The sequence below is a fragment of the Sardina pilchardus genome, chromosome 19 (assembly GCF_963854185.1).
Source record: "Sardina pilchardus chromosome 19, fSarPil1.1, whole genome shotgun sequence".
Lineage (NCBI taxonomy): Eukaryota > Metazoa > Chordata > Actinopteri > Clupeiformes > Clupeidae > Sardina > Sardina pilchardus.
In genome coordinates, this window is record NC_085012.1 from 27433711 (window position 1) to 27446210 (window position 12500).

General features: G+C 47.9%; 1 protein-coding gene across 2 annotated transcripts in view; it reads right to left on the reverse strand.

Annotated features, from left to right (window-relative positions):
• The window catches only part of mpp7a (MAGUK p55 scaffold protein 7a), a 127156-nt gene that overhangs the window by 74392 nt on the left and 40264 nt on the right, over positions 1-12500 (reverse strand). For both annotated transcript variants that reach the window (XM_062521079.1, XM_062521080.1), the window contains exon 4: positions 8921-9039. In XM_062521079.1, coding sequence (XP_062377063.1) covers positions 8921-9039 — 119 coding nt within the window. The remainder of the gene's footprint in view (positions 1-8920; positions 9040-12500) is intronic.

Below are 12500 nucleotides of genomic sequence, written 5' to 3' on the forward strand. Positions count from 1 at the left end.
GGAACAAACGTTATCATAATAAAACTATATGCAAGAAAAAGGGGGATAGAAAGAAAGTCTGAAAGAGGGTGGGAGGGAGGGATACTAAAAGAGCAGGAGAGGGGAATAAAGAGAGGGGGAGAGAGACGGAGAGGAAGACTGATGAAGGGTGAAATGGAGATCACAGAGGTGGATAGTGTTTCTGTTGTGAGTGAGTAACTGCACAAGGGTGTGTGTGTACATGTGTGACTGTGTGTGTATGTCTGCCTGGTTTATGTCTGTGCTATAAAAATAGGAGTAAAAATGGCTCTAACCTCTGCAACTCTTCCGGTTCCATCGGACCTGACCGGACGGATCAGGTGTCGGAACCCGGGGAACCGATCAGACCCAATAACTCCAACAGTACACCTCATCACACACACACACACACACACACACACACACACACACACACACACACACACACACACACACACACACACACACACACAGAGCACTTGCAGGCTAAATGCTAAGTGGCAGACAGATGACATGTAGGGTAGACAGAGTTCATTGTTTACCCAGAAGCAATGAGAGGCCAGTCTCTGGGTGCATGTGTGTGTGAGTGTGTGTGTGTGTGTGTGTGTGTGTGTGTGTGTGTGTGTGTGTGTGTGTGTGTGTGTGTGTGTGTGTCTACTCACATGGATGGAAAGTGTGCGTCGTAGCTCATTAGGTATAGAATTTATCAACCTGTCATAAAGAGGTGACTGAGAGAGATTTCACAAGCCCAGTTTGGGGCCTGTCACCACACGCACAGACGCACACACACACACACACACACACGCACACGCACACGCACACACACACACACGTATGTGCACAGGACCTTTTAACACAGGCATTGCAGCATCACTTGATTCACTTTAAAAGTGAACACTGTGTATATGCCGGTATAAGCCTCCACCACTTCCACACTGCATCTGACGATGGACAAGTTCAAAGCGCTCGCCGCTCAGACAGAATGCAGGATCTCTGATGAGAGCAGAGGGCTGAATGAGCGATTAGGAGAGATGAGTTCCTGGGGCAGGGAGAGAGAGAGAGAGAGAGAGAGAGAGAGAGAGAGAGAGAGAGAGAGAGAGAGAGAGAGAGAGAGAGAGAGAGAGAGAGAGAGAGGAATGGAGGGAGGAGAAATCAGACAGGAGCGGTGGGAGGGAGAGCCGAGAGAGAAGAGAGAGCAGAGCGGTGACCTTGGGCACATCCACCAAAACCAGGGCAGCCTTCCAGCAGCATCATTAGAGCAATGGATGGATTTCTTAAACGAGAGGAGAGAGACAGAGATTGAGGACCTCGAGTAACGAGAGTGCGCGCACACACACACACACACACACTCTCTCTCACACACACACACACACACACACACACACACGGGAGCACCTTGTCTCTCTTTAGCATTTGTGTAGCTAATATCCCGTTTCATGACTCATAAAGGCAGAAACACGCCAGTGCTTTACTGCACCATGTGGTCTTTATTAAAGTGGCTAATTCATGTGATTTATGGAAGCTACCGGATTGTAAACAACAGCGGGGAATGTGGGGAGCCAAAATGGCCGCCTGGCTCACTTCCCCCAGGCCTGCGCTCGTCTTGGCAGACTGGAGATCAGCTCCTCCAGTCTCCTCTTTGACCTCCACCATTAACCCAGGCAATAAGAACCGACCCCAGACAGGCTGGGCGGGCGAGGAGAACGTGAAACTTTGTGATCCTGCACTTGTGGGGGTCAGAGGTGGATGTAGCTGGGTGCAGATGAGCTGGGGGGAGTTCCACAGGGGACAGCTAAAGCCACTCTCACTCAGGCATGCCACTCCTGTGTGAGTGTGTGTAAGTGTATGTGTGTGTGCGTGTGCGTGCGTGTGTGTGTGTGTGTGTGTGTGTTTTTCTCTCTTTGACCACACACAGAACTTAATTTAGTGGGACACAGCATAACACACAAAAGAGTTCAAGCGTACTGCCCGCACAGCCAAAAGCGATGCAAAATGGGTGCTGGACAGACAAGCGTATGTCAGGAAAAAGAACAAGAAGTCCGCACACCAGAAAATGCTCGTCAGTTTTTTTTTATGGTAAATCAGCACATGTAACGTTTCGGGCCCTAGCCCTTCACCAGACAACCCTTCATAGGGCCCGAAACGTTCCACCTGGTGATTTACCAAAAAAAACTGACGAGCATATTCTGGTGTGCAGACTTCTTGTTCTTATTTCCTGACAGAGCATAACACACACATACTGTACAGTGCATGCATCCACCTCAAGCAAACACCATAGAGAGTGTAGGGTCCAACCCAGCTCCATAGACCACTATGGTGATATACTGCCTCTCTGCTATGAGGACTCAGCATCCTCTACTCTCATTTCCTCCATATACACACCCTCCCACTTTAAACATCGAAGCCATTATTAGAAAAGCAATAAGTTCACAATTCACTGAGCAGCACATACCTTAGGGACAGTTCTAACTACAGCAGCTGTGTAATAAAGCATTAATAACACTAAGCTGGTGTTATAACATGTGTTATAGCAGCACTTCATCACCTACTATGGTGACAAGGAGTACAGAGCCTTGGTGGCAACTGTCCAAAGGGGTGGGGGGGTACGGGGGTCATTTATAGTTTGCAGGTGTAGTCTCCCTCTTCAACCTCCCTGATCCTCCCGGAGGGGGTGGGATAATAAACACAGTGCTCAGGGGGGCTGAGGTCTACGGCACACTAACCGCAGGCAGCACCAGCCGAGCCCAGGGGAGGGAGCAGGCTTACGAGCGTATCCCCGCATCAGAGGCCAGCATCACAGCAGATCGGACTTTTATTGCATTGAGCCAGGGGCAGGGCTCAGAGACCAGGGAGCCACAGAGAGTGTGTGTGTGTGTGTGTGTGTGTGTACTGTATGCATGTCCATGTAATGTGACAGAAAGGGAGAGAGATGGACAGCTAAGTAACAGTAAGAGAGAGCTGATAGCTAGACAAAAAGATAGCAAGACCAAATAAAGGCTTCAAGATGAACAACCAGATTTTAAACATATTTTTCCCCACTATCACATTTCACTTTTCCTGAATATTAATCACCAAGCTCCGCACAATGTGAGCCCATAAGTCTACTTGAGGGGTAATGAGCAAACACATACCGCAGAAGACCAATTCAGTCCCAACAAGTAACAAAATCGCATTCTTTACACTTGAAGTGTGCTTTAGAATGCTACACTCACATATATTACTCCTTCGCCAGGGCATAAAAATAGTTGTTCTGTGACTAAAGGATAGAGTTTACACTCACTGTAACCATGGATAATAAGCGTATGTGTGTGTGTGTGTGTGTGTGTGTGTGTGTGTGTATGTGTGTCTGTGTCTGTGTCTGTGTGTATGTATGAGTGCATGCATATGGGTCAGTATGTGTGTGTGTGTGTGTGTGTGTGTGTGTGTGTGTGTGAGAAAGTGTGGCCTACACCTGGTGCAGGTGGAAATTGGAATTTGTATTATATTTCCTGTGGTTGCCTCAGGAGTGATGTCTTGGCAGGGGAACAGTGCGCCGCTAGACTTTAGGATAACTCCACTTAAATTGACGGAGGGAGAGGCTTTCAAAAGTGGCCAAAGTGCTGACACATCCCCTGTCCTCTGTGTGTGTGAATTTGTGTGTGTGTGTGTGTGTCCATCTCAAAGTAAAGGTTACAAAGAGGAACTTTCGTTTGGCTGAGAAGTACATACTTAACTTCATACACTCATGACATGGAATCAATGCTGTGTGCGTGGGTGTGTGTGTGTGTGAGTGTGTGTGTGTCTCAGAGAGAGAGAAGGGGACTGCATAGGAAAATATGTGCATGTACAAATTCACCTACGTAAAAACAATGTTCTGTGTGTGTGTGTGTGTGTGTGTGTGTGTGTGTGTGTGTGTGAGAGAGAGAGAGAGAAGTCACAGCTGACCTAGACGAAAGGCCTCTGCTTTAAGTCCACATCTCCACATCTCTTCTTCATTCATCCCTTTCTCTCCTCTCTTCCTCCACAGCTCTGTCTCATCTCATCCGCTCACCGTGGATCCACTTATTCTCCTCTCTGAATGCGCTCACTGTCCCGTTGTCTGTGTGTGTGTGTGTGTGTGTGTGTGTGTGTGTGGCAGTGCCACGTGTGTGTGTTGATGCTTTCCATGTGTTCAGAGGGACTGTTTCACCTGTCAGATTAAGATGCTCTTCTCTCCGCCACACGCTCCTTCTGTTTCACGATCTACTCCAGTGACGGCAGACATTTTATTAAGACGTCTGTGTGAGTGTGTGTGTGTGTGTCTGTGTGTGTGTGTGTGTGTGTGTGTGTGTGTGTGTGTGTGTGTGAGTGTGAGTGTGAGTGTGTGTGTGTGTGAGAGAGAGAGAGAGAGAGAGAGAGAGAGAGAGAGAGAGAGAGAAGAGAAGAGAAGAGAAGAGAAGAGAGATTTAGGAAAGGGTCATTACCATGGACGTGTCACTGACGTTAGCCATATTAGTTTTAGCATTGCGTGCATGTGTGTGTGTTTTCTGTAAGGTGAGACCACCTCTTATTTCCCCTTGTCTATCTGTGTGTCTCCGGTGTCTGTGCCTGTGTGTGTGTGTGTGTGTGTGTGTGTGTGTGTGTGTGTGTGAGCGAGAGAGGAAGAGAATGTGCAGTTCAACATTAAACATTTTCCCAGTGTTTTCTTAGCTTTAAAGTCACAGTTCTTCACTGGCCCAGTTTCCTCTAAGGAAACCCAAAATGTACAATGACAATAAATCATGGTCAAATATGAGCTTAATCCCAAACATAGAATGAGTCAGGTACTGCACGTATCTGTGCATTCAGTCAAGATATCAGCATTATTTCCAAGAATACCACTACATGGCCAGATTGGTCACGTAGGCCTTGTTCAGGGCCTACGTACACACACACACACACACACACTTTTAGTACTTAAACTGGAGTTTCTGTTTGGATTCCAGTGAATTGGTCATTTTATATTACACACGCTATGAAAATATTCTGCCCGTTTTCACACCACATGTGTTTAGAAAGAGTCCAAGTGAAATGTGTTTCTTATATCAAGTGTGTACAGTAACAGACTTGTATGTTTTTGTCATGATTAGACCTCTCGCCGACGTCTCCCATGATCACGGCCTCTCTCTTGTCAAATGTCAAATACACGTCAACTTCTCCACAGGTAACGCACACGTCATGTGGATGGCACTCCCTCTCTCTCACACACCACACACCCACCCACACACACCCGTTTCCTGTATGTGCAGGTCCCCAGCATGCAGGAGTCAGTGGGATATGGAATGGAAACGGTGTATGATGGGAGCCATCTGGGCAGCAGATTCTGCTGTGTCCACTCTGCTGCTGCCCCCTGTGCTCTGGACCTGTTGCACTGGCTCAGTAGCAGCAAAGCTGCCTATATGAAGCAAAGCTGCCTCTCTGGCTCCACTGGGCCCCTTATCTAAACCACACATATGGTCCCAACATACTGTATGGCCCCATGCGTGGAGAGCCTGGGTGGGATTCATGCCACTGATTAACACTTCATTTGGCAGGGTAGTGCCACGGCCACATGGTCATCAGAAACACAGGGCTCTGCCACACCACCTGACCTTGGTCAAAGTGGAACCTAGGGATGGTATGTGGGATACAATAAAATACCTTGCTGCTGCATGCATGCATGTTGTTGCTATTGTTGCATTACATTTAGCGTTTTCATTTAGAAGACACCCAGTGACTTCATATGTCAATTCCATCACCAGGGATTCCATCAGTCCCAGAGCAGCTTGGGGTTAAGCGCCTTGCTCAAGGGCACAACGGTGGAAACCAGGAATTGAACCGACAACTTTCAGGCCAGCCCAGCCCAGCACTACTCTACCACCGCCCGTCATGTGGTGCTACGTTCATAACAGGCCATATTATGTGACTGACAGAGAGACCGATTCATCCCAAAAGGGACATTTTGGACATGGTGACTGGCAGGATGTCTTGGATTTCAGGCAACGTTTCAGGAAGAAAATGAATCATCAACCTAACAAGTGAAATGACTCTGGCCCAGTGGCCCTTATCGATCATGCTGTCTGGGTCTGCTGCCTCCACAGATTTATTGATCTCCCCCGCCGTGAACACCTGACAAACTCTTCGGAATCACATTGTTTTCTCACTGGGACACATGTTTTTCAGTTAAGCAAACACAGCCCTGTGGGCCACCCTTCCGAGAGGCAGCCCCGGATCAGAGGACCAAGCCCAGGCCGGGCCGGGCCTATCTCCGTCTGCAGAGAAGACGGGAGGAAACCGGGAGAGGGGGGAGAAAAACGCTACGAGACGAAGGGGAGGAGGAGGAGGAGGAGGAGGAGGAGGAGGAGGGGGGAAGAGAAATGAGCGTGTTTGGGTGTCACCTCCCCCGGCTGGGCCCAGAGGGGAGCGGGAGAGGGAGCAGCTCCGCCATCGCTCTTGTTTAATGGAGCGTGAGTCACCTGCAGTAGCGCTGCTGCGTTACCAGATTACACCGGCGACCCTCCCACACGCCATACATCAGCCGCCGACACACACGCACGCACGCACGCACGCACGCACGCACGCACGCACGCACGCACGCACGCACGCACGCACGCACGCACGCACGCACGCACGCACGCACGCACGCACGCACGCACGCACGCACGCACGCACGCACGCACGCACGCACGCACGCACGCACGCACGCACGCACACACACACACACACACACACACACACACACACACACACACACACACACACACACACAGAGAGGGAATCTATAACATCACTGTCACAAAACATATGCAGAGACAGAGAGACAGTGAGGAAAGGAGTGAAACAGCAAGAGAGAGAGAGAGAGAGAGAGAGATAGAGAGAGAGAGAGAGCAAGAGAATTGTATAGACGGGGGAGGGGTTACAGAATGAGAGAATCTCCCACCACTATCACAAATACATGCAGACATGAACAGTGAGAGCAAGAGAGTGCATGAGAGCATTACTGTGGTCACACACATACAGTACACAGGGGCAGAGAAATGGCCATATTGTACCTCACCAGTGGGTGCAATGCAGCGCTGGTTAAGAGCTCTTCTACCCTTGAGACTGGTTAAGACGGGAGAGCAGTGAGCTGGTGACAACGCTCCGTTTTATTTTGATCTGGCTCGTCCGTGTCCGAGTGAGTGGACATGACTGGAATGTGGCAGTCTGCGCATGGTGCCAAATCTGACCAACCTTCGCTGTGTGTAACTGCCCGCTTCCTTCTGCCAGCCTTTTCACAAGCATCTCTTAAAAACAGTGTGACAAGGAGGGGGGAATGAAAACACCATAAAGCCTGGAAGCCAGAGAGTTTTGCAACATCTCTAATAACTGTCTGGAGCTGGCAGAGCAAGTTGTCCTGGAACCTTTCTCATCTAATTGTATCTCTCTCCCTCAGTCTCAGTCTCTCTCTCTCTCCCTCAGTAGAACTCTCTCTCTCTCTCCCTCAGTAGAACTCTCTCTCTCCCTCAGTATAACTCTCTCTCTCTCTCCCTCAGTATAACTCTCTCTCTCTCCCTCAGTATAACTAACTCTCTCTCTCTCTCTCTTCATCACTGGTGAGTGTTCTCTTCCTCTGAAGTGCAGGAATGTTCTGAACTCATAAATCCCATGACTCAACCGCACTGGACACACTCATACCACTGCATCTTAGTATTCTATTACAAAACTAATCAAACTCACACTCACACACACACACACACACGCATGCTGCCACTTGCTGGACTAGTTGGTGGACTACCTGCCATAGACTATGGGAGTAGTGTAGGCTACATCTGGTGTTGAAGGCCTGGCCCGCACTCAGCCATAGTCGAGTCGGCGAGAAGCGTGCATGGGTGATTTGTTCTTAAATGTGGGCTTTTCGCTAGCCCAGTCTGTCCATCAAAAAATCTGCACACATGAACAATATTGGGACTACTGTATATATTGGGAATATTTGTCTCGTTCCGACATAAATTAAGCCCTGGGAAGAACCTACACAATGTTTCACAGGCAGTGAGTGAAAAAGTAAACAAAGGCAACAAAACTATATGACCAGTAAGATTTCCTACTCAATGACAACAGACCTCACACTATCACTAGTAACTCTGCACCATGAAGCTGACAATGCTGCAAGCGCGCAAGCACGCACACAAACACACACACACACACACACACACATAGACACACACTTTCCCTAACATGTGAACAGAAGCCTCAGGGCTCTATACTCCACTGTTGCTCTTGGTCCTCAGCAGCTGGTGTATCTGTTACAACACCTCCGAACACATTGATATGCACACGCACATACATACACACACACGCATAATCTTATTTTCTTGCTATCAGGTTTCATTTGTCTTGGTTGGCCCACTGTTTCTCCTTCCCATCCTGGCTCAACATCATCATCTTCATTACCATAGTGATAGAGAGGGAAAGACAGAGAGAGAGAGAGAGACTGGAGCCCAGACATAAACATGGTCACACCAAAACACACACACACACACACACACACACACACACTGAATCAGATCAGGCTAGCAGAACATTAATGAAAATTAAGCGTGCCTTTCTTTGACTGAGCTAATAATATTTTTCTACTGGCTAGACATATACCCCCCCACCCCACCCGACACACACACACACACACACACACACACACACACACACACACACACACACACACACACACACACACACACACACACACACACACACACACACACACACACACACACACACACACACACACACACACACACACACACACACACACACACACACACACACACACACATATATAGAAACTCACTTAATCATACCATTTGACCCTGGAACAAGGCTTGCTCACTCACTCACTCACTCACTCTCTCTCTCTTTCTCTCTCTCTCTCAAACCAGCGCCACAGCACCCAGTCTCTGTGGTGACTGACCTTGACGAGCGAGTGCAGGCTCTTCTCCCCGAACATGGTGCTGAGAAAGGAGCTCTCCTCCGGGCTCTGGACATGCGGCTGCAGCTGAGAGGGCAACACGGCCAGTAGCTCATACAGCCCTGCAGGAAGCACAGGAAACCGCGTTACACACACGCGCACACACACACAACCATGTGCACACTTATAAACACACACACACAAACACACACGGTCTGAGAGACCTTTGACAGACGGACTGACAGACATACACTTAACAGGCAGATATGTGCACAAACTTACCACATAACCATACAGTAGACAAAAGGGCAGACAGGCAGACACACTCACACACACACACTCACACACACACACACACACAATCACATCTGATGGCAGTGCACAACATACAAAGATGTATTTAGCAAAACAACACTCAAACATACACACATGTATACAGATATATGGCATATGGGATCTACTTTATGTACACCTCTACTGAATTATCATGAATTACCATCTAAACACACACAGGTATATGTGCGTGTGCATGTGTGTGTGTGTGTGTGTGTTTGGGTGGCGGGGGAAAGACTGGGCAGCTCTTCTTTCCCAGAGTGGACTTCCTGCCTTTGTCTCAACCCTTCCTGTTTTTCCAGGAATACATGGCTGGACTTAAGCAATAAATCACCAATAAATCACACACAGACACAGACACAGACGACACACACACACACACACACACACACACACACACGGCACAACACACACTTACTGTAAGCAGCAGCCCAGGTGAACCCTCCATTAGCCTTGTAAACCCTCACACGTCCCCCTAGTCCTGTCGCTTCTAACCTTTCAACTTAAATGGACACACCAGCAAGTGGATGTCTGTGGTGTTTGTGTCTGTATTTATGTGTGTGTGTGTGTGTGTGTGTGTGTGTGTGTCTACACTGTCGGTCAATGAGAAGAGCATGCCATATTATAAAAGATTTAAAAGAGCAGGGACCTAACAAGGGGGCGGGGGCATGTGGAAAAGCCATTGTTGAAGCAACAGACTTCAGTACTCACACACACACACACACACGCACACACATACACACAGAAACGCAGACACACACACACGTTCACTAAAAGGTCACTCTCTGTATCATTATGAGATCAAAGTTGTTTCTGGGTCAAACTTGAAGTAGTTATCAGTCAAGGTATTCCTGGCACAGAAGAGAGTGTATGTGTGTCTGTGTACAATATATATATATTATGTTTATATGTCGCTTTGGAAAAAGGCGTCTGCTAAATAACTATAACCATAACCATTACCAGGTTTATACACATAACATACATATCTACATAATATAGTATATATAATGTTATATATATAATATAATATGATATAATATGTATGTGTTTGTATGAATATACAATATACATAATGCTAATTATGGCCTTGGTATGTACACAGAGAGGGCTATATGTTAGTGTATGTTGGGTGGGAGAGGAAGTCTGCTCTGTGACCAACGTCAGGGTAGTTCAACCCAGTTCAAGCCAGGACACTCTTCATTTGGGCACCACACAAGCTCACGGTGTGGTGTTTACATATGTTCGTTTGCGTGTGTGTGTGTGTGTGTGTGTGTGTGTGTGTGTGTGTGTGTGTGTGTGTGTGTGTGTGTGTGTGGAACTGAAGTTGGACTGGAGACATGTGAATAGGAAGTTTTGCTCCAGCCATACGCGTGTGTATGTGTGTGTGTACAGCATATGTGTGTGTTTGTGTGTGTGTGTGTGTGTGTGCCTGTGTGTGTTTGCGAGTGAGCCCCATTCATTGTTAGCTTGTAATTACACAGGGATGTGGACCATATTTACCACTTGTAGTTTTGGCATGATTCATTTCCCATACCAGTTTATGGTATGGGGTTTAAAGACATACACATACACAAACACACACACACACGCGCACACAAACACACACTTATGGCTAGAGCTAAACTTCCTATTCCCATCTCCAGTAGTCCCACGGTGCTGGAGTGAAACAACAGTGGTTCTCAAACGTGTGTATTTTAAACAGGGCTGGGGCAGTCAGGTTGGCACTCACACAGGTCAGTGGCCTGAGCTGCACACACTGTAATTACACACGCACACACACGCACACACACACACACACATACACACACACAGAGGTCAATCCAGCGTGAAATATGCTCTGCTGGATTTCACACGAACACTAAGTATGCTGGCCAGAGGACACACACACACACACACAAACACACACACAGACACACACAGACACACACAGACACACACAGACACACACAGGCCAACTGGCTGCATTTGTTGAAATAAAGATTTAAGGCATCATTTCTGAAGCTTTATTTTTATGCTTTCTGACGAGTGAGGGAACTTTACTGAAAATAACTTCTTATGAAGATGAAGTTGACAGGACACACAACCCACCACCTTCCCACACAAACACACACACTGTGGACACACAGACACACTCGCCAAAACCACAGCTACACCGACTCAGGCCCACACGGTCATTGTGATAGTAGTGCTAAGCTCAGACATGCCAAAGACACAGCTCAAAACTACTACCATATGCAGACAAACAATCTAACGTCCACTCTACTACACATCAGTAGAGATGCTAAATGTGAACTGGGAGTCCTCGACATGAAGCTGCATGGACAGGCATCCAGACACAGAGTGGAGGATAGAGATGGAGGGAAGTGTGAGGGGGAACTGAGGAAGCGACGGCTGCAAGAGGAACTGAGGGCTGGACTCCGCACTGTGTTGACCTCATCCAGCACTAGGCTGAGTGAGTTATACTACTCCACTGTACCACACACACTCATACACACACATAACTTTACACACACACACACACACACACACACACACACTCATACATTCACAAAGAGCAAATGCTTCAAGAGCAACATACAGTCACAATTGGAGAGTATAGGGAAAGGAACAGACACACACAAACTATCCAAAAATACTTGGACAGTCACACACACACACACACACACACACACACACACACACACACACACACACACACACACACACACACACACACACACACACACACACACACACACACACACACACAGACACACACAGACACACACAGACACACACACACACACACGATGCTAAGGTAAGTCTCCTGGGCTCGCTACTGGGATGGCTCTAAAGGGAGCATTTTCCAAGCCTGCTGCAGAGGAATGGAGGAAGCAGAGGAGAGGACGAAAAAGACGAGTGTGAACATCCAACAGCTGCGCTCTGTGTCTGTCCATCCATCTAGCCATTCCCCTTCATCATCTACCTCTGCCTCCTCTCAACCCAGACAGAGGGAGGACTGAGAGAGAGAGGGAGGGAGAGAGAGACAGAGGGAGAGAGAGAGACAGAGAGAGAGTCAGAGAGGGAGAGAGTGAGGGAGGCAGAGAGAGGGAGAGAGGAATAGAGAGGAAGATGTGAGGCGAGATACTGACAGAAGAGAGAAGGCAGAAGAAAACAAATGACACAAAGTAGGAGCGACATGAAAGGAGAGTGACAGAGAGCAGCAGAAGAAAAGAGAGAGGTGTGCAATGTAACACCATTATGACAGCAG